This window comes from Micropterus salmoides, unplaced genomic scaffold (assembly GCF_014851395.1).
Source record: "Micropterus salmoides isolate LMB-PRFRI ecotype aquatic unplaced genomic scaffold, ASM1485139v1 Ms_hic_scaffold_11, whole genome shotgun sequence".
Taxonomy (NCBI): domain Eukaryota; kingdom Metazoa; phylum Chordata; class Actinopteri; order Centrarchiformes; family Centrarchidae; genus Micropterus; species Micropterus salmoides.
Genome location: NW_024040152.1, coordinates 21,610,293 through 21,633,611, shown reverse-complemented (window position 1 = coordinate 21,633,611; position 23,319 = coordinate 21,610,293). Strand labels below are relative to the sequence as shown.

The 23,319-nt window shown below is 40.2% G+C and overlaps 1 protein-coding gene and 1 long non-coding RNA gene across 5 annotated transcripts in view; one reads left to right on the top strand and one right to left on the bottom strand.

Moving 5' to 3' along the window:
- LOC119897847 (carboxypeptidase Q-like) overlaps positions 1 to 22,165 on the top strand; it is a 28,707-nt gene extending 6,542 nt beyond the window's left edge. For all 4 annotated transcript variants that reach the window (XM_038711840.1, XM_038711839.1, XM_038711838.1 and 1 more), the window contains 5 exons: positions 9,773 to 9,884; positions 10,670 to 10,761; positions 11,238 to 11,333; positions 11,782 to 11,887; positions 21,096 to 22,165. In XM_038711840.1, coding sequence (XP_038567768.1) covers positions 9,773 to 9,884; positions 10,670 to 10,761; positions 11,238 to 11,333; positions 11,782 to 11,887; positions 21,096 to 21,256 — 567 coding nt within the window. In that variant the 3' untranslated portion in view covers positions 21,257 to 22,165. The remainder of the gene's footprint in view (positions 1 to 9,772; positions 9,885 to 10,669; positions 10,762 to 11,237; positions 11,334 to 11,781; positions 11,888 to 21,095) is intronic.
- On the bottom strand, positions 1,622 to 9,780 carry LOC119897848. The gene is made up of 3 exons (XR_005443453.1): positions 9,649 to 9,780; positions 1,753 to 1,857; positions 1,622 to 1,674 (listed from the first exon to the last, which is right to left on the bottom strand). It is a non-coding gene; the product is annotated as an uncharacterized LOC119897848 (long non-coding RNA).
- Positions 22,166 to 23,319: the final 1,154 nt, after the last annotated feature.

Sequence of the window (23,319 nt, the reverse complement as noted above, 5' to 3'; positions counted from 1 at the left end):
CTATATGAATTGTTATTTTGTATTTTCCTTGAAGCTTTGGCAATACTGTTGTATTAACATTCATGCCAATAAAGTAAATTTCGTTTCGACTTGACGTCTTTTCTCCGTGAGATGAAAGAATTTAGAAAGTTGCGTGGCGCTGCGGAGAGCCGCCAGCTGCAGTAGTGCATGGATCACGTGTAAGATGCATCCAGCCAGAGGGAACAATCACCAACTGTTCACAGCGCGCCAGTCATAATAGCGACACAACCCGTTGTTGTTATCGGAGAGGGAATGGGGCGTTGGGGTAAACATGGCTAGAGACACGAGATTACAGAGCGACCTGGGCACGCTGCGGACGGTCAGTGTTCCCCCTGGCTGGATGAAGCACGATCTGCTGGCATTTCTTCGCGTCTCGGTCATTCCATCATATTATATCCGTTTCTACTGGGGTTTCCCAAAGCAGTTTTTCAGGTGTGCTGTCCCAAGTAGCCTACTTAGTGCAATCTTAGGCAGGATGGGCAGGTACATACGATTTCCACACACTCGGGACGCACTGAATGCTTTTCCTCCCTCCTTCCTTCCGGAAACCATTAAAACACGCAAAACCCTCATTTAAATACTGCCACCTCCATTGTATGTGCACCTGTTGTCATCTATGCAATAGTTCTTAGTTAATCACCCATAACAGGCTACTACAATAACACGTGCAATATTTTAGAATGCACACGCAATTTAGTACTTTTTATTCGGGATGTTAGTAAATCTGGTCCTATGTGTCACACACGGTAGCTCCGCTTTAAGCTGCAGTCTCTTTTTATTCAACTTACACTGTAAATTTCCAGCTAAACTGAGGCTCTTTGAAGATCCTTTTCTCTCTCTCTCACCTGTCATTCACAGGTCTTGTGCAGCATTACTGCTGCCGACAACTGCATGCACGTCGCGGTTCCCCGCGGGTCTATTTGAAGTAGTCGACTATTTAAAAACGATAAAATATTATTTATGTGGTTCACCAGCGGTGATAAATTATCGGAAAGTCCCGCGAGGTGCGAAAAACTCGGCACAACACCGTGAGGCTGGGGCTCGGTCTCTTCAACCAACGTTCCTCCACTGCCACTGCACACATGCACGCTACGCTTACACATGCGCACTGACGACCCAGAGTTAGGGTTACAATTTTGGATTTATTCACGCACTTCAAAAACATTTAGTTCTATGTAAAATAAGACGTTGAGCACCCCCATATAACCAAAATGGCATGATCCTTGTTTCACTCAAGGGGGTAAGCCAGAGATCAGACAGTGAAGCTGACCAAAGCCTGCATGGAGGGATCCATGTAGGCCCAAAAATGACGCACATGAGAGATGTAACCATATTGCAATCAGACACGCTGCTTTGGTGTTTGACAGGTGAACCTTGTAGGTGGGCGATCCGAGTCAGACAAACACACTGAGCCATGAAAGTTTTTGTTGCCGCATTTATACAGCTACCAGAATTACAGTGTTTCTGCAGTTGTTCTACGTCATTAAACCACGGTTATGCTGCGCGATCATGTGCAGTAGGCGCTGGTGCCAACAGGAAGTGGACCTGTAGTAGTATTTTATTGGTCCAAAATTGGCTTCACTGCTCTCCATTCAAATCAGCGGGGTGGCTTCGTCCAGTAATATACTGTCTATGGTTTCACTGCGATCAGGGCTGTAAAATAAGATGGTCACGTTTGTCAGCAGGCTGCAGCCATAGACAGAATATTACATTATATTATCTCTGGCTTACCCCCTTGAACGTGACGGAAGTTGAACTTCCATATATGGTTTGTCCCAGAAGCCACCGCGCACAAAACGTGATGACGTTTATCTCGACTGCTCGGTCCACGCATATCTGTTAAATAAAAAAAGAGCTGTTAAAAAAGAGGTGTAAAGTGTCAACGTAGTAATCAGTGTACGTTATGTGTTAATATTTACTATACTATGCCAGTGTTTCCCATACATAGGCTTTACTTGGTCGGGCCGCCCAGGTAGATTAACAGCCGCCCAAGTAAATTTGGCGACCCATTTTAAAATCGTTCTTGATTGCAGTGCTGCGCAGCGCATATCAGCTCCGCACATCCTCTCACTCGGTCGCTCTCTCTCTCTTTCTCTCCTTCTCGCAAACACGGACAACAGACCCGTTGGTATCATAAACACCGCTGCACAAATCTGTCCAACACAACGCTGTCAATGTCGGAGACCCATCTTCAAAACAGTTATTAGCAAGCACGTAAGGAGCCTAGCTAATAAGGAGAGCTATGTTAACTTTGGAAAACAGCCGTCGAAGTTAGCACGCTGTATAACTGGTAGTCAGTAGGTGCGTTCGAGATAGTTGGCTGACTTTCGCCGACTTGATAGGGGGATGAAAACAACTCACGCAGTCTACCTCTGGTCTACCTCCGGTAGACTGCGTGAGTTTACTGTGAGTTTATAACATAGACTGTATATAAAGGTTTATAACAATGATCAGGCCTTGCTCCCACGAGGTCTAGTAACGTTTTGCAGCGCAGGTGTTGTGCCGAATTCTGCATGCCTGCCGTGAATTACATACACCTCGCAAGAGGTAAGGCGCTGTTACACTCAGAAAAGAGGTAGGTAGCCTACAATATCTGTTTTGCCGAATTATGCAATTCACTTCTTAAGGTCCTTTTAGGACACTTTGCTGTTTGAACGCAGTTAACGCCACATGTTTTTGCTGAATCTCAAGAAATGGTACTTTTACTAAGTGTAATAATAAGTGTTATTATACTAAGTGTAATAATATATTAACGATTATTATTAACGTTCATAAAATATATACTGATCATTTATCACTATTGATTAACCTCACAAAGAATAGTATAGCGTTTAAAAGCAGAACTTTAAGGCATTTTCATACAATTCTCGGCAGGCATGTCAATCTGTGGGAAACACAGTATACTTATATATTATTAATATAGTATATTTATACTATAATTCCTGCAAATATTTATTTATAATAGCCTAATGATAATAATAAAGCAGTGTTTCAATTCATACCACTGTTGTAACGATATATTTTATTTCTTCCAAAGGGATTTTAAGTTTCACAAACCAAGAATATTCTGTAATGTTACATCACGAGCAAGAAGTATCTGGATTTAGGTTAAAACTTTACGTTACAACATTACTGAGAATTTATTGATAGAATAACAGCAGTACAAACATAACAGTATCGTTCAGCTGTTGCTGGACACGTCTGCTGTGTTGGCTGCAGTGGTCTGTGTGACTGGGCCTGGGGGAGCTAACCGGAGCTAGCTAGCTAACTATTCCTGACAGTCTCCCGAAGTATATTCCTCTTATCCTAACCATCACAGGTATGGAGGACCGATCCTGACACATTCAGAAATAAATACAGAAATAAATAAATGCTCAATAAATAAATAAGCATCCGATTAAATACACAAAAAAATAAAGTAATAAATAAATGTAGGTAGTAATTAAATTATACAAGGAGACATAAATGTATATATCTATTTTAATTACCTTATTTATTTATTGTCCGTTATAATCTTCAACTTCATTTATTAATTACTTCTTTTTTAAATGTATTTATTTATGTGTGTGTTTTAATATTTTTGTCTGTTTTATTCTTGCGTTGCATTTTCTACCCTATTTATTTTCACCCATGGTATTTATTTCTGCCTGTCCTTTTTACATTTCTGTATGCATTTCTGCCTCATTATGCAAATGAGGAGGGGCTGTGTCTCAAGGGATGAACTTCACTCCTATTGGTTGACCAGTCAGACGGGAGAGCTCTAGGCCTTCTCTGCCTGCAGACATCAACGAGCTGCTCCTCACACAGTCAGATGGCTTCCTTCAGTGCACTGAGGTGTTTATAGCAACTCTGTTTAAAGACAATACTACCAGCCATGTCTTCCGTCTCTTTTCACATGGACACTCTTACCTACAGAATTTTCAATTAGCGACTTATACGGACAGAGAACTGCAGGAAAGTGAGCTGTTGTTTCTTTTTTTGTGTATTTAATCGGATGCTTATTTATTTATTGAGCATTTATTCATTTCTGTATTTATTTCTGAATGTGTCAGGATCGGTCCTCCATACGCAGGCTGTGTGCCTAAAGCTAATGATTATATGAATGTAGACCGGTTAACTCTACAACGGTGCACATCGGCCGTTAGCGGATAGGGTTAACCTCCATTGTGTTGCTGTGCAGCCTCCGGTAATGTTACTGCAGCTATATAACACCCATCGGCAACATGGTCGGCATGTTTGAACACATTTTTGATTCGCCTGCCGATATTCGAAATCTACACAGTTGATTTCTCGCCTAAAAACTTGTCAGAAGTGTATTTAAAGTTCTGTTGTAGGTTTCTAAAGAATAAAACAGTTTGCATTAGGATCTTTTTTTTTTTTTTAATAATGATTGAGTATTTATTTATGACAACTATCCCACTCTATATAACTCCTCAAAATCCAACTTTAGCTGTCTAAAAAAACCATTTACTTTTATGCCGCAGTACATGTCCGGTATGCAAAACTGTGGGGAATATCCTCCAGTCGCTCGATTCTAGGCCGGATGCTCATAAAGGGGTGGGACTTTTGTTGTGTCAGCCAATCAAACGGTAGATCGTTTTGGCTTCCGCCTCTCAGCCACAGATTTTCTTTCTTTTTTTTCTTTTTTTTTTAATATAAGTCAACTTTATTGCAAAAAAAGGATATAAATAACAAGTGACTTACCAAAATATATAGAACAATATACAAACATAACACGGTTTGCATTAGGATCTATCCTGTACGTGAGCCGAGATTAACGTCATCACGTTTTGTGCTTGGTGTCTTCTGGGACAAACCATATTTGGAAGTTCAACTTCCGTCATGTTTGTCTGCAGTCTGCGGTCTGCAGCTGGATAAACTTGGACCAAAGCCTGCACGGACGGTTCCATGTAGGCCCAAAAATGACATCAAAACCCTGTGACATCCTGTCGCACACGAGAGACGTAACCGTATTGCTTATATTATAAACTTTCAGTGAATCTAAAATAACTATTTGTCGATCAGTGACGCTGCGTTGGTGTTTGGCAGGTGAGCCTCGTAGGTGGGCGGATTAAACAGTGACAATCCGAGTCAGTCAAACACACTGAGCCAAGAAACTTTATGTTGGCGCAGCTATGCAGCTACTAGAATTACGGTGTTTCTGCTGTTGCTTTACGTCATTAAACCACGGTTATGCTGCGCGATCATGCACAGTAGACACTGGAGCCAAAACTGGCGTCACTGCTCTTCATTTAAATCAGCGAGGTGGCTTCGTCCAGTAATATACTGGATGCTTCGACTGTGAGATTGACAGTCGAATCAGGCTCTGCCCATCGAAGCATCGATTCTTCTTTGGGGTCAGCCTGTATTGTTATTCATTCATATTTGTCATTGGGACAGACATGGGGATGGGGAATAGAAACACCACATAAACAGACAGCACAGAGAAAGGGCAACACCTGCAAGAGAATGGGGATGGGGGGTGTGGACAACAGGAAATAGCAGAAGGAAACACCAATTGCAGAAAGCAACAAAACCTGCAAGAGAACGGGGAGGGGGGCTTGGGGCGGAGAAAAACAAACAAAAAAACAAAAACAAAGAGACAACCAGCCGAACAGCAGCAATAAATAGCTGACATAGGAAGATAAAGATAGAGAAATGAAAAAGAGAAAAAAAATCAGCCAACATAAATAAACAACACAGCACTGCCATGAGAGCTGAAATAATAACAATTAATTTTAAAAAGTAACTGAATGAAAAACATCAAAAATACAGTAATTCTACCAGGGAGAACCTTTGTTTGTGTGTGTCTGTATATGTTTGTGTGCATAAGCTTGTTACAGAATGTAGTTCATAGTGAGAGTGGGATGTCACAACCGCGCCGCAGCGACTCCAGCGACAGGCAGGCAAGACCCCCAGTAGCCAATAGGAGTGGGAGAGAAGTAGACTCACAGAAGAATCGCGACGCGAACGCAGAAGACCCTGACCCGACCAACAAACGCCAAAGACACCTGCCATCCAAATGCCAATTGACAACGCAATGCCATCGGAAAGCAAAAGATGGAACCTGCAGAAGAGCGGCACCCGGGCCGTCAAAATGCCACGCAATCATCAACATCAGCTCACAAGTGACGACCCCAACCCGCACACCGCACGAGCACAGTGACACCTAACGGCCAACAGCCCCCCACGTATCCCGCGCGCGAGGCCGAGCAAATGAGAGAAAGCAAGCGGCAGAACACAATGGCGAAAGCCAGCAGAGAAAAACACCAGCAGCAAGTCCCAGCCCGGCAGCAAACGCGCCGCCCAGGCCATGGACGGTGCACCCGTCATTAAAAGTCCGCCGCCCCCCCATCCGCCGGAAAAGCGGGGGCCACCAGCGCCATCCCAACATTCCCCATGCCCTCCGGCCACCATACAACGCCGGCCAAACCAGCAACGAGGCAAAATCAACTAGCCCAGCTGCATGTCACCGCCAACCCACCCACCCGTCAAGGGCCGAGAACACCAGGCACACGCCCAGAACAAACCCGGAGCACAGCTCCGCCCCGCACACACCCTTCGCATCCAGACAACTAACTTTATACCTCAGTCTCCCGAGGAGTCCGACAACCGGCCGACAGAAAAACAGGGGAGCACGGATCTGAGGCCATTGAGTTTCAGTGTATTGTCTAGTAAGATATCTAGCGAACCACTAAAGACACATTCCCCCACATACAATATGAATTTGAGAGGGAAAGGATTAAATGGTTTTACCATATTTTCATTCAATGGCAGACATTAAATAAAATTAGCTAATTTACATTTGTAAATGTCTAAAACATTTAGGCTATATGTGTAGAATGACGAGACAAAAACAATCTTAGCAAAACAATTTTAGCAAAATAAAATTACACATAACAGTTAATCACTGATAAGTGATTTATTTCCCACAAAATCCCAGCAGGACAGTGAAATGTAGACATTCAGAGCTTTCCTAATGTTAGGCATCAGATTTTAGTTTTTCCACCAGCCTGTTTGAATGCACAGTTACTGTACTCTTTACCTCAGTTCTTTCTTTCTGATACATTTACAAAACAGTAGCTGACCAACAGCATTTGCATTTCATTGATAGATTCTGATAACACATTGTATTACCACATTTAGACGCATACCGTTCAGCTGCACTATCTCTGGCTTCACTGTCTTCTCCGTACCCGTCTCTGTACACGTAAACAGGGCTGTGGCATTGTCCTCTTCCCGGTCTTAGTGACTGTGGCCCTGGTACTACTAGGAAACGAGTCGGTTACTTTTTTACATTTACTTGCATTTCAGCTAAGACCTTTGACTCTTTTGTCTCTGAACGTTTCAGCCCGACCCTTAACATTTTTAAACTTTGCTCTTTTTTCTAGATCATTTTCCAGCTGTCAGTGTCACTGTGATGTGTGTGAGTGAGATGGAAGGGGCGGGGCTAAGGGCTGCATAGACGTTCATATGGAATAGACCAACTAGCCTGGTCTATTCCATATGAACCTTCTGCCAATATTTTATTATTAATAAAAAGTATAGGCTAAGGAAGACGGCCAACCTGCCCAGAGGTTGACCGGCCCACCAGGAATTGTCCCGGTACTCCAGATGGCCAGATTGCCACTGTTTGTACTGTATTATGTCCAATATATTCAACTGGTCTCCAGTCCCTCTGGTTTATTTTTTTTGGAAAAAAGCGGAGCTAAATGATAAATCAGTCAGAGACTTGGATGAGAGGAACATCTCTGATGTAATCGGTTACTATTCTGATCTGGGAACCAATGCTTGGTTAGTCATGATAGAAAAGGGAAATGAAACACATGGCATGGTTGACATCATTTCTGGCTCTGTGACTTTGTGCTCCCACTGGCAGTAGCAACAATTGTGGTTGGTTTGTGTCTCTGTGTGCATGTTCATAGAAAAATGTAAATTTGAGGTTTAGTGAGTCATTTCCACAGTTTAGCCTTTTAGAGCCAGACAGAGTCATCTGAGAGTGATGAGTTGATTTATTTCCACCTACTCAGCTTCCATCTTTTTTCATAACTATTCAAACTTCAAACTAAGATGTCCTGTAGGCTTTCTGTTTATAATTACGCTCAAAACAAAAATCAAGTTGCTAGACATTGATTGGAATGATTACTCATTATAAATGCCAGTGCGTCTTGGTTAGGAAAAAATGTTTTTGTGATTCCCACAACATGTTGCTGAACCACATCTAAACATCTTTTTCATACTTTGTTGATCTCCCATGATTTAAACTATGCTAACTACAATGTATTTAGTTGTCCCCACTGTCAACACATTGTAAAAAGCAGCAGTACACAGACTGATACAATATACTATACTAGTCAGGTATTCAGCTGTACCCCCAAGTAGTAGGAGGGACTGTGTAACTATATAATATCAACAGGGGCAGAAGGATATTTCTGAGGTTAACCAATGTAAGAATTGCAATACAGAAAACTAATCCATATTGGGTTAAGATATATATATATATATATATGATGTCTTGCTATTTCAACACTGCTGGTGGCCTGAATTATCATGCAATCACTGTGTTTATTACAACTCAGCGACTTGGCTGTAAAATCCTTGATGCATGCTGTAACATGGGATAAACCTGCACTTGGATAACTTTCATGTTAGAGGAAAGTCAGGTCCTTACTGCAAAACCACTTCAGCGATTCATGGATCTTGCACAAAGCAGCATTACTGTGTGTCTTTGTGTCTCTGTACTAAATAGGTATGTAAGTCTTCTATTTCTTGTTGATGTATTCCTACATAATCCTGCGAAAAGCATTTAAGTGTGTGTGTAGACTACACATTTACACAAATGTTAATGGCCATGCTAGCAGCTCTTAGAGGCTGTACATGGACACAGCGGTGCATTGAGCTAAATGCTAACATCAGCATGCCGACATGATCACTGTCTTAGTTTAGCATATTAGCTTGCTAACATGCCCATTAGCACAAAACAAAGTACAGATGAGGTTAATGGGAATGTCAGTTTGTATGTAAACCAAAGTCTTAGACAAATTGAAATTTTGACCGATGATGGCTTAAGAGGAAAAATTAAGGGATCACAAAAGTTACTGCAGTTCATCCTGAAGGGAACATCAACATCTGTACCAAATGTCATGGCAATCCATCTGGTGGATTTCACGATAATTCACTGGATTAGTGAGAACTTTGACCTGCTGGTGGAAAAGTCAGAGGTTTTATCCTCTGATCAACACGAATGTCTATACAAAACAGTTTGTGGATGACCGACCGACAGACTGACATTGTCGGCCATACAGCAATGGCGCTGGCTTTGAAAAATATATATATTAGGATTTCTTTTATATAAGGTTTAAATGCAATGTGTGGCCTCTGGGTCATTGTCCAGACTGGGCTAGCTCAGAAAATGTTTTGTATCCTGGAACAGGTCAGGAGAATTCGGGGGAATCCCTCCCCTTAAAATTCCTGGAAATGGGTATATTACCCTGTACTGTGTGCTTTTGCCTTGTGTTTTCCTGTTCTCATTAGTCTGTCATGTCTTGCTGATACAGTCATATTTGAGGCATATTATGTGTGCTCTGTGTGCTTTAATAAAATGCAGACAGAATATGGGTCACATACCTGATCCTGTTCTCTTGCTTCAGATCAGACAAATGATCCAGTTGCCACGGACCAGCACCTAGAAAAATGTATCCCACCACTCTCATTTCTTTGTTTACATCTCTTTATCTGTCCAATCTGCTAGGTTGTGTTACTGAGCGGCCATTTGGACAGTTGGGATGTGGGCCAAGGCGCTATGGATGACGGAGGTGGAGCCCTGATTTCCTGGGAGGCCCTGTCTCTCATCAGGGACTTAGGTAAAATAGAGAAAGACATACCGTATAGATGCACATACAGTGTGTGGTTCAACCTAAGATGAACTTCCACAGAAAGAGACTTTTAATCACTGTAGAAATTAAAAAGTATATAGACAGTAGCAAGCTTACACAAACAAAGTCAAGTTAATTATTTACTTTATGTAACCTGTTTTCCCCACTGAGATCAACAGGTTTCTTTTTAAACAAGTGACTGAGCCAAAAAAAATTAGGACAATGTACAAAAGCAAAATATATTAAAGCTCCATGAACAAGGGAACAAAACTGAATTTTCTATATCGATCATTTTCTTTTCAATACCATGAAGCAGGAGCAATGCTTCGAGATCCAAACTTAGACAAATTACAAAATGTAATTCTGTGAACAGTCATTTCCTCCAACTGTTTGCAAAGGGACAAGACTTGGACATACAGTATAGTATTGTTATGGACAGAAGAGTGCAACTGAATAAACCTATAGTGGGACAGGTTCATACAAAGTTACAAGGTTGTATAATGAAACAAAAGGTCACAGTCCCTTCATGCTACACACACAGAACTTAACAGATAATTAAATGTCCAACCAAGAGTACAAGGTCTAGTGCTTAAATGTTTTGTAGTCAGGAATGCAGTAAACGTTAGTGTGTATTCCAAGTTCTAAAGAAAAGCTGCTGCCTTTTCATCATGGCAGTTGTGTCATCTGCTGATACGACGGCTTCTCTTCCTGTATTTATTCTGTATAACTCAGTTGCTTTGTGTGTTTATTTGAGCCTTTTATTCTGTTTCCAGGTTTGCGTCCAAGGAGAACCTTGCGAACAGTGCTGTGGACAGCTGAAGAGCAGGGTGGAGTTGGAGCGCAGCAGTACTATAATCTACACAAGGTACTGGCTATTGTTACTGCAGTACCTAATAGGAAATGCACAGTGTAACAGCAGTAGAGCAAATACTATTCCTGTTGGTAAGAAGCAGGAATGGTCAGACCACATTGTGAAAGTGTGTAGACATGTACTTCCAGCTATACCAGAGAGTTTCTTGAGGACAGAGATATTTTAGTGCATTTTTTAAACCAAAAAGTACATTCCTGTGTACTTTCCAGTTCTACCATTTATTATATACTGAAATTAGGATATAAATCTCAATCAGTTAAGGCAGCTGTGCCAGCGAGTGGTAGACTTGAGTGTGTATGCTCTTGTTTGAAGGTAGCCGTGTTTAAAATGTTTAACTTTAGCAACTCCTGAGTCTTTATATAGATTGTTGAGTGGCTTACTATTTTCATTGTCTGAAGCTTGTGTTGTTTATTGTCTCCCTTCATCTCTCTTTATCTTTCACCTCTCCTATCTGCTTCCTCTCCACCCAGGTTAACATGTCCAACATAGACCTGGTCATGGAGTCTGACATGGGGACATTTACCCCGTTGGCTCTGCAGTTTAGTGGCAGCGATGCAGCACGAAAGGTAGGCTTAAAGACACATAACACTGTCACACAATCATCAGTGTTTATTCAAGCTTCAAAGTCTGAATTCTGCAAGGTGGCATAAATTAATATCCAGTCCAGTGAATGTGCTGTTTTTCCTCCATCTGTTCCCTACGTCACATTACCCCTACCTTCAGACCATTGCTTCTTAGATAGGATATTTAAAATTAATCTAAACATTAAACTTCCCATTTAACCTCAGTGTAAACTATGTTGCACCTTTGCTTAACCACAGAACTACTCTCTTTTTTTTGGTTGTGGCACTGTAACATCTACTAGGTTAAGTGGTTATGGGTTTGTAGTGTGGTTTAAGACAATGCACCTGGAATACAATATTTGAAATAATGTTGAACAATATTTGAAAACCACTGGCATATAACAGATGGTAGGATGAACTGAAAAGCACTTTGCTGTGTCTGTTTCAACAGGTGATGGAAGAAGTGGTCAAACTGTTGGCTCCCATTAATACGACCAAACTGGAGACACACGGAGAAGGGACAGATATCTCACCGTGGATGCAGGCAGGCATACCAGGTCAGTTCAATCATGTCCGTTATAAAAACAGAAATGGTTGAAATAGGAAGTAACTCATACTTATTTCTGTGGTTCTGGTTTTAATTACCTCTCCTTTCTCCTGAAAGTTCTTTGTACACAGAATCACATCCTCATTGATGAACTGTGAACATAGTAAAGTGTAAGGAAATCAGGTCAGCTGAGTCAGTGAACTCTTTTATGTCCCTTCTTAAAACATACTTTTATAGGAGAGCCTTTCCCAATCTTATTTGACTTTATTTTATCCCTTTTATTTTATTCTATTTTACTAATTTTGTATTTATCTTAAATGTGTATTTTAGTCATTTCAATGTTTTCTTGCTTTTATCTTGTTTTGTTTTTGTATTATTGTCTTTTGGGTATTATTGTCTTTACACTTGTTAAAGCACTTTGTAACTTGTTTTTGAAAAGTGCTCTCCAAATAGGGATTATTATTATTCTTATTAATATAGGGAGGTGGGGGCACATTTTCACTTTAAGCGAAATTTCTTAGAAATCTGAATTAAAACTTTTAGATGTTCAATGTGTGGATGGGACGTTTTCTAGTAGAATCTCTGACCCAGACTGATGTGACCAAATGTACAGAGACTTTTTAATGATGGGTACATAGTGTAGTGTACAGTAGGACTATAAACACAAACTGACACAACAAACAATGAAAGAGGAATAAACAAGAAAAGAGAAATAAACATAATAGAATTGTGTTGTATGAGATTGCACAAAACGAAACCAGTGTAACTGTATTAGTATTGCATTTGCTACTTTAAAAAAAAAGATTGCTGGTTAGACAATTCTGATTTAACAAAGATCAGGCTTTACAAAGACTGCTATAACACATTTTTAAGATTCCACTGATTTAAAAACCCTGAAAACATATTGAACCCCCAACAACGTGGCGCTTAATATCTTACAGTGTGTTTCTATCTACGTGGCTTATACAGAGATTTAGTGGTCCAAACGTTCTCTCTGCCTCTCTCTGTTCTAGTTTTTGTAGAAGTGAAATTGCAATGTACACAGAAAGATGTAACCTTTAGAGGTGGAACTGAAACAAGACATTAAAACATACTGTTCAAGCATTCCAGTAGTGACAAGAAGAATCAGTGAGTGCTACGGCCTTCTTTATCATATATTTAACAGTTCCAACAGAGCAGCTGAGGGATTGGTTGTAGGGCTTCAGCAGAACTTTGTCTGTTCGGGGATGTTTTTAAAAGCCCTGTTTCTCTGCTTTAAGGGCTTTTACTGTGTTCATTAAAGTAAAGAATGTTCGATAAGCCTGCATTAGCAGCGAATAGCACCATTTCAGTGGGACAGAGGTTATGGTCAAGCTTATTATCACAAGTTGGAACAGCACCTTTTTCCGTGGAACTTTTTATACATGTTTTTAGCAGTCGTAGCTGTTCAATTCACTAATCTGTCACTCATCAACTCCTCTCCATGAAGAGATTTCCAAAGAGGTAATAAGAAAAAAAAATCCGCAGTCATGTTAAATTGTCTGGTTCATGAATTACCACGGAGGAGCTGCATTCTCGAGGGACTTCCTCCTTTACTGTCAGGCTGAGTCGAGGTCTCTTGGATGGTCTCTTTATGATTGTTGGTTGTAGGAACAGTAATGGACTGTCCAGGGGGAAGGTCAGGGTGCACATGCCACAATCTCTGCTAGGCACTCTCGCCTGGGTACCTTCAATGCACAGACAAAGAAGTCAGTCATTCTGTCAGTGATGTCTGATTTGGTAGTATGAAGGAGCTATTTTAATTAACTAAACTGAGCAGCAACAAAATAATCCACTTAAAACAAGTTAAAGTCATACATGACTTGGTGATGAGCAGAACTACAAACCTGTACTTTGGACAGATGTCTTTGCAGGGTCCGTTTGGGAGGCCACATGTCTTAAAATAGGCAAGTGAGATGCTCTGCCATAATTGCCCTAAATGCGGGGGAAACAGTGACACTAAATCCATCATCACAATTACATGTAAAACAAATTAGGAGCTAAACACTGCACAACAGTGTGGCAAACTAGGGTCTGGACTGTATGTCGGACACTTAAAATATTTATGTTATACCAACAAAACATGTAACCAATTGAGTCTCTGTTGTTCCTATAGATGTATTACGTTAAATCTCTCAGTGGTTACCGTAACTATTCTCATATACTAACGTTGCTTGTAACGTTACTTTTCAGGAAATTCACATAATTGAAGGTTCATCATTATTTTAGTGTTCCTACCAGCGGTTCTTAAGTTATACCTCTGTCGAATATCGGCGTTGTATCGCTGCTGATAAGTTCGCCTCTGTTTCTGCTGTGAGTTGGTAGACTTGCCATTTTTTCAAAATTCCCAAAGCCTCTTCCACCCTGACAAACTTTCGGTAACACATGACACAAATCCTGCTGGAGTACACCCCGTCCCTTCTCTGAAAAAAGATTCCCACATCTCTGAACCGCTCGTGCAACGGCTTTTCTCTAGGGTTCACGATGTACAGATTTTTGGTGTTTGAAATCACTCCTTTAAACATCAAATTCTTTTGGCACAGTCGACATGTATGGTCGACCGACATTGCACACGTTTGTTTAGCTGCTCCCGTTAGCAACCACGCAGTTTTTGCGTCGACTGAAAATGACGTGGAAGATACGCTACGCTACGTCACTCACACTGATTGGATGAGTGGTTAGGGCTTGATTGAAAAATACAACTCATGCAAGTGTAGGACCAAAGTAGAAGGTAGATTCATTTGTCACAGTACAACTGGTTATAGAGTGAAATTAAGTTTGTAACTCTCTTCTGCTACGTAGCTGATAATATACTGTTATATAAAAGCAATTATAAAATGGTAGACAGAAATAAACCATTTCAGTGGAGCAGTGCTGAGGATGAGTTTGAGTTTAAAAGTCTCATAGCTTTGGGGGAAAAGCTGCTTTGCAGTGGTGGTGCGGCAGCAGAAACTCCTATATCTCTTCCTAGACTGGCTGGGGTGGGTACTGTCCTTTAGTATCCTTTGGGCTCTGCGTAGGCACCTCACCTCACCGGCTGCTTGGTAGATGGGTACCGATGATCTTCCGAGCAGTTTTAATTACCCGCTGCAGAGCCCTCCGTTCCTGGACCGTGCACAACATTCAAGGCTTTAAAATCAATTCAAAAACTCACATGTAACCAGTGAAGGGCCGCGAGGATTGGTGTTATGTGGTCACTCCTCTTGGTGAGTTAGAAGCCTGGCTGCAGCATTTTGAATGAACTGTAGTCTATGAATGTTTACCAGAATACAGAGCATTACAGTAGTCCAGTCTCAAGAAGATAAAGTATCAAACACTTGAATATAAAAGTGTAAATCTTATAATCAATTATAAAATGAATAAAAATGGATGGATAAAAATGACTGTAGTAGAAGAAAAAAGGGTCTGGGACGTGTGTTTGTAAATAGATGTTACCCTTATAAACTAAAAAAATATGTATTAAGTATTCTAGAAAGGTGTCATTCACATTGTCATTTTGAAGGATAAAGGGTTGCATAACAGTTGTGATTTTAAAAACATAAAACCCCATAGTTATTTCATGCTGAACAAAAATAAATGCAGATGTCCAATCACCAGAAAAATAATTGGAGTTATCAGAATAGATATGGCGCCTCTAGGATGTTGATAAGTTGACCCTTTTTTGTAGTGATTAATTGAGCGTTGTATGTCCTTGACTCAAACTAATGATGGCGTCTTCGTCCCAGTTCCTGACCTGTATTATTCCAGCAACATGTTTATTTAACAGCCTTCCTGTTTCCTTATCATGCCAATATGTATGCCAGCCAGACATTTTGTATATGACCTTTTGTTATTTTAGTGTTAAACTCAGAACCACATGTCTGTGATTTCAGGGACTGTATTTCTCATAATCTAAAGCGAAACTGTGAGTTGATTACAAAATGGATGGGCGTAAAGTCAATAACTCTACTTACAAGTAAGGTCACTGTAGCCTTAAGATGCTTCTGGAAAACGGGGTCCTGACATTCCCTCCTTGGAGCGTGGGTACATAATATAATTCAGTAAACACTAAAAGTAATGACTATATAAATATTATAGAAATTATCAATATAACAGAACATTGTTTTATTAAGACACATCTACTGAACCTGTATTTGTGTTTTATATTTGTTGACAGTTTACAAGTCAATTGTAAAAATATAATTTTCAAACAGTCAACTTTCTGGCACACTAGCTTCACACAAAAGCTATATTAAAATCTGTGTGGAAACTTTTAGCCACCGTTTCTTAGACATCAATACAACCCAGTTAATGAACCAACTTGAAGCCGTAGAAGGGACACTCGTAGAGCTGAAACTGAACCTTACTGTCAAAATAAATACCCCTTAATTTCTAATGTACATCTACAGACCAGCATTGTTATCAATCCAAATGTCCCTTCCTGTCAAATCAAAGATGTCACTGGTGTTTTTACCTGTTCCACAAGCTGATGTGAAATTACAATCCTTTGTTTTGCAGTAATGGAGAGAAACTGTACCAAGATCATAGCAGTTTTCCCCTCATGTTTTTGATAGTGAAGATAGGTATTTATCTGATTCCTTTTTAGTGGTACTGGGAGAGATTAAATGGTCCAAAATCTTAAGTGATGTTACATTGCACTCAGAAAGACACTGTGGTATCATTTGTAGAGGAACTCAAAAAAACAAAAACAACATTACAATTTTCAGCCAGTTAGATCACAAGCACAGAGACTTATTTGCCTAAAGACATTCAGTGAGTTATCTGTTATTTAACAGTTCTACTGGAGCAGCTGAGAGATTGGTGTCTTGCTCAAGGGCACGTTGAAGGCAGTTGTCTTGACAGATGTAATCTTTTCTGCATACTTTCTTTGTTCTGGCGATATTAAGACATGTGTACCGCCATGTAAAAGGGGGAACCAATATGAATCCCGATTACTAATGTGGTATACAAGCACCTTGTAACTGCCAACACTGTTTCATGGCACTTGTCGTACAACATAAACATTTCAGTATTCTTATTTGTTCCATTAACTAGTCTGTCATTCACCAATTTCTCTCCATGAAGAGATTTCCGTGAAAGTAAAGAAAAAAAAGCTGCTGACCCATGTCAGTGCCCGTTATGTTGAGTCCTCTGGTTCATGAACTACCATAGACAATCTACATCCTGAAGGGCCTTCCTCCTCGTCTGAAAGGCTGAGTCGAGGTCTCTTGGATGATCTCTTTACTGTTGTTGGTTGTAGGAACAATAGTGGACTGTCCAAGGGGAAGGTGAGGGTGCACACTCCATAATCTCTGCTGGACACTCTCGCCTGGGTACCTTCAATGCACAGAAGAATTTAGAAATGTTGTTAGTTGTGTCTACAGTGAATGAGCAGACATTATATTGAGTAAAAGCAAAAACTGAAAAACTAAATAGACCTTTACTGCGGAATTGATTCTGCAGAGTTTTCATGGATAGCTGTGTGCCGACTGATTTCCTCTCTGGGGGGTCAGTCTGGGAGGCCACGTGTCTTACAGCAGGCAAAGTGCTGCCATCGGTGCCCTAAACAGTGACACAGCAAATAGATGGATCGACCATCACACATATTTAAAACAACACATAATGAGACAGAAAAACTGTACAAAGTTATGATATTGTGAGGAAAAACAAACCTCAAATTGAGACATCTTTTAAGTTAAGACTATCTCCTGAAAAGGTTTCAAGTATTAAATGCTTACAGAGTTGGGCTGTGAGGTGAAAGACGAATAGGTTTATGCTATGGGTTGAAAGGAATGGGGAAAGCAGATACGATTGCAAAGTCAATTTTAGAGAAACAAGCAATAGATGTTATTTTATCCTTTGGCAGGGTGTAATTGAGACACTGCGTTTAAAAGTGGGAATTGAAAGGGCAGTGTCAAAAGTAAGAAAATTAAATGAGGGAGAGACATTACTGTTTTGTCCAAGTTTTTGTTAAATGGTGTAAGATATTTAAGCCTGAACAAAATGGAGTTTTTGAGCCCAATACCGATTTTAGAGGGAAAAATTAACTGGCGGCCGATATAGTGAATATTTGAGCTGGAATGAAAATAGACCTTTTGTATGTGTATTTTGCACAGATATAACAATGCAAAGGTAGTTAGAAGGCTGCTTTCTTAAATAGTCTTTAATCAAATAAATTTTTTAAGTTAAATATTCTTAAACATGCTGAACATTTTATTTATACTGGGCATTTTAAAGATGGATCTTTTAATAGATAACAGTTCATTTTAATAAATATGATTTATTGTACATAAAAATATTGATATATAAAAAGCAGTAACTATAGCTGTGAAATAAATACACTGTTGTAAAAAGTACAATATTTCCTTCTGAAAAGTAGTGGATTGGAAGTATAAAAGTAGCAGAAAATTCCTAAGTTGTACTGAAGTATAGTACTCTCTACTAAACCATGTATTTTCTACTCTGTCAAGCTACCTATGAGATTCATGCTACAGCTTTGTTCCCATCCATTATTTCAATGGATTGAACTCCAATCACCTTTTTTTTCTTGCTAATCAAAACATGTAATCTTTAGCAGTATTTTGCTGTTAGTGTACAACACTGAGTACAATAAGCTTGTTGTCCTGGATGGGGATGTTGTTTATTTAATTTCCAGCACCATCTTACCATAGTTACATTACTTGCTGTGTTGTTGTTAGCTTCTGGATGCTTATCAAAAGTTACACAACATTGCCAAGCAAAGTAATTCCTGCAGATTGACCTTTTTATTTTTTACTAACTTTACAATAAAACAACACAAAACTTTGCACAAAACGTACATCTTGCACGTTTGAAGTGGAATCGCGGACAGTCGGTATCGATCCATCCTTGAGCCTCAACACTGACGCGAACCCAGCTTCGTACTGACCCACTTCACAAAGCAGTCTGTGGTGAAATGGTTCGCGCACACATACAGAAACCGTGCAGTCGTTGAGGGGACATCTCCGTTGAAAATAAAGTTAATCCAACTGATACTTGCTTCCCCGGATGACGGGAGTCCCAACAGTGTGCTGTGTTGGTTGTTGCAACCAACTACAGAACAATTGGCGTGCTTTGCTTTTGCTTTAGACATGTTAGCTACTAACTACATAGGTAGTTTACTCTGACTGACTGCGGCTTGTTGTTGTATTTCCTCTTCGGCGCGCTCCTACATCATATTGTTCGTTGATCTCATTGGTCGAAGGTAGCTCGTGACGGCGATGGACAGATGGTTCATCCAATCACCTGCCAAGTATTTTTGACAGTGCCTGCCTTTTCCAAACAGGTTCCAAGACAACTTCTGTAGCGTCAGGTTAGGTGTACACGACAGTAGTTTTTCCTCAGCTTCTTGTGCCGACTTTATTGGCGACACAAAGTTATTGTTGGTTCTCACTGGTCCGTGATTAGCAACTTCGTCTCCCCGTGGCTAGAAACATAGGGCCAGACCATCGTCGCGACCCGATGCTAACCGGACTGCGCTAACGTCGCTTGTGCTGTTGTCAGGAGCTAACGTTAAGCTAACCAGACAGATTCGCAAATGCGAATTAACTGGGAGTTAATGAACCCATCCACTTTATCTAATTGTGTTTAACTAACAAACACAATTGATTTAGACAATGTAGGTTGGTCCACACACACTACATGTAACGTTAGCCACGTTACCTTAATCTATCCCTTAGGACTGTTTACAGTATTCTTACAGGTTCAGATTTTACAGTCGGGACCGATCCTTCATTGAGCCTTCATTTTGAAGCAAACCCCGCCTGCCTCTCGGACACGCATAACATTAGCTCTTGGTCGTAATGGGAATGTTGCTATTGATGCGGTGATGGCGCAATGGATAAGACGCCTGTCTTTGGTGTGAGAGATCCCGGTTCAATCCTCCACTGTAACCAAGCCACCATTGTGTCCCTGAGCAGGACACTTAACCCCTCGTTGCTCCAGAGGCGTGCGACCTCTGACATGTATAGCAATTGTAATTCGCCTTGGATAAAAGCGTCAGATAAATGTCACGTATTAAAATACGTTGAAACCACTGTTGTTTAAAATCTACAGATGTGTGAACACATTCATTTTCTATTTTGCAGCCAACAAGTGCGATTTTTGGCTCTTGATATTTCCAGAGAGGCCTGTAAATCATGTTAAATGAACAAAGTGCTACAGTCAGTTTGTTTTGTGTCAGGAGCCTCACTCACCCTTGTCACTACTTTCGCAAGTGTAGGGACAGCATCAGGATTTAGAAGAAGCTGCTTTCTGAATCCCATTTCCACCTCTGCATAGTTGGTGAAGCACTCGCGCGTAAAGTGGAGATTGCACACGTAAACAGAAGCGGAGGGTATGTCGACCCGTCCCAGAGCATGCAGCCAGCGGTGTGCCATCTCTCTGTCAGACGGCAAAGAGTGCAGCCCCTCCGTGCTTTTGCACTCGGGATAAGCGCATTTTCGACCCATGTTTGACAGTCTACAACAGGAATAGCTAACCAAGCTAAAAACAAACTTCAACTTCTTCTGCCTCTCGATGAACTAGCAGTTGGCACAAAAGTTATTTTTAATTTACCACCACCTACTGGACCGGAGTGTTGAGTGGCAGCAAAAACAAAAGCCTTTGACAAAACAGTCCCAACTCAGTGTTCACTTACTAGCCGTTTCCACATCTCGTTAAAAGTTAATCAAAATTAAACTATGGGTGACTCTACTCTACATATCATTTATTATCTCAAACAAGTAGATTTAGTATAAATTTTTGCTTATAAACTAAAGCTCCAGTACACAAGTACATGCCAGAAAGTAAAGGTTATGTTTCTGTCGATACAGTGTTGTAAATAATGATTGTTTCCTAATACATCAGGAAACCAAAGCAGGCCCAGTTGTCTAATTGAACACATTGATAAACAGGTTGAAATAGAAAGGTCACACTCTCCACCAGTGCTGATTAGTATTTGTTGCTTTCGACCTGCAAGGTCCACAGCCTCCATGAGTTATTGTTAAAAGAAATTTAACCACTCCTTGTATTATTCAGACCCACTTTCCCCTGCCACAGAAATGTCCTGGAGGATTGAACCAGATGCAATAATGATATGTCTTTTCACATGTAAAATGTAATTGTTTCCAGGATTGTTTGAACAGTCGACTCTTTGTGTATCAAACATGTACCGTTTAGTGGAACGATTTGTACTTTATCTCTCTTCTCCTTCTGTCAACCAGGTGCTAGCCTCCACGTTGCAGACAGTCGGTACTTTTGGTTCCACCACAGTGAAGGTGATACCATGACTGTTCAGGACCCTCACGACATGGACCTGTGCTCAGCATTGTGGGCCGTGGTTGCTTATGTCGTGGCAGACCTTCAGGACATGCTGCCTAGGTAGCAATGTGAATGGGATGACAGGATGTTCACTGTAAACCACAGCTGGATCAGTTAATTCCTAAACACATGGTCAAATACAAATTTCTTTTTTTTTTTTAACTTGCGATGGAACAGATTGAGTTAAGAAATTTTTGTTAATAAATTCAATGTGAATTGTCCTTGGATACACAAGTGAGTAGAGGGAGGATAAAAAAAAAACACTATTGACCACTAGCAGTTGCATATCATCATCACAAATGTTTTAGCTAAATAACAGTAAACTGACACATGAACAGATGTTACAGTCAAATTGAAGTGTTAGTAATCAGTTTGTTTTTAAATGAACACCCAATAGATTTACATGCGGTTGTAGCTCAGGGCAGTGGCATGATCATCTTAAAGTTTGAAGTAACATAATAAAGGCTTTTATGATCATGATACATAATGACTTAAGATTTTTTTAGAAGAGAAGAACCTATTATGTGTAGAATGACTGATTGAATGAATGATTTTTTTTTCCCAAGTAAAAAGCTGATTTTCAAATTACTGATAAGACCAAGAAAATTAGTGGACATTCTCTAGTGCTGTTGTTGTCTTAATGCCTTAATATAATGTGCTGCAAAAAGGATGAAAGGTCTGTGAAAGAGTAAAAAATTAAACAAAGAATTAGAAAGTCTGGAAAAACCACATTCAAATGTGTAATGTTTCTGCAAGTTTCCAGTGATGTCAAAAATAACCTGATCTTTAAAAGTATATGTTTTATGGTTTTGACCTTTTTAGATTATTGTGGTGGAAGTTTGATGTATTATAAGTCCTGCCTGAATTAACCATGACCTCATTTACAGCATGTTCTGTAAGATTGTATTGACAAAAAAATATTTGCAGTGTTGCAATATAATCAATAAAGTATTAATCATTGTTTCCACCATTACTCCCATCTGCTCTTCTGCTGTAATACTTGATCATGTCATTTCTGTGAAAGTAGTAAGAGGAAGATGAAAGAAGAGACATCTAGAAAGGAGAATCAGGATGATGGTGGGTCAAAAAAAATAAGATCATACAGAGGAGGAGTGAAAGTAAAGAGAATTAATTATTTTGTGGGGGCCGTGCAGCAAACACACACACACAGCTGGGATCTCTACCCGGTGAACTGATAAGTCAGCAATCCTGAGGGAGGGGTGATGTCAGAGTTAGTCAGCCAGCCAATGCAGATAAGTCATTTTGGGAACGGATGTGTGTGAGTAGGTGTGTGTCTGTGTTGAAACAAAGCTGTGTTACTTTAGGCAAGTGTCTACTGAGCTCTCCCCCATGCGTCAGTAACACTGCAGACAGTTGTGTTAGAGAAGAAACACATGGATGTTAAACACTCAATGAGTCACACATAAGTACTGTTAACAGGATCTGTATAAAACTACATGGACGCATTAGACAGACACCTGTCAGAAATTACATTTAAATTCCAAGCCAGGATTCTTTTGATAAGCTCTGGATCTCCTATATGAGATTTTAGATTAACGCAACTTTTTTTTTTTAAAACTGCAAACACACATTGGACCCCTTTAGCAGCCAGTATGGAGATCCTGTTTCTACTATCTACAGATGGCAAATATTGTGCAACGCAGTAAAGTAAAACATTGGATTAGCAACTTTTAACCAAAAGAGACACACCACAATGTTTTATTTCGATTTCATGAAAGCTAAAGTGACAAACCCATTCCCTTTCTGATCTATTTTAACTCCTCTGCTTTGTCACTTTATTTTTATCTCTTGCCTTTTTGTATTATACTTGCATCTTTTAAATGTACTTCTATGTTCATAGAATTACGTTTCACCAAATGCACCTTTTGTGTGATTTGAGTTGAACTGTTTCTCCTGTAAATAAAATGTGTTAAAGCAGCTGTAACGAGGCTGTGAACAATCAGGCAGAGGTGATTTTGGAGTCTAACCTACATGTCAGGCAGTACATACCGTTTTATCCATTCAGTGTGTGGCATTCATACTGAATTTATCAGCATAGGCCACCATCTTGTGGAAAACCTCCAGCACAGCACCTAGTAAGTCCCTGTTTGTGTCCAGTTCAGGTTA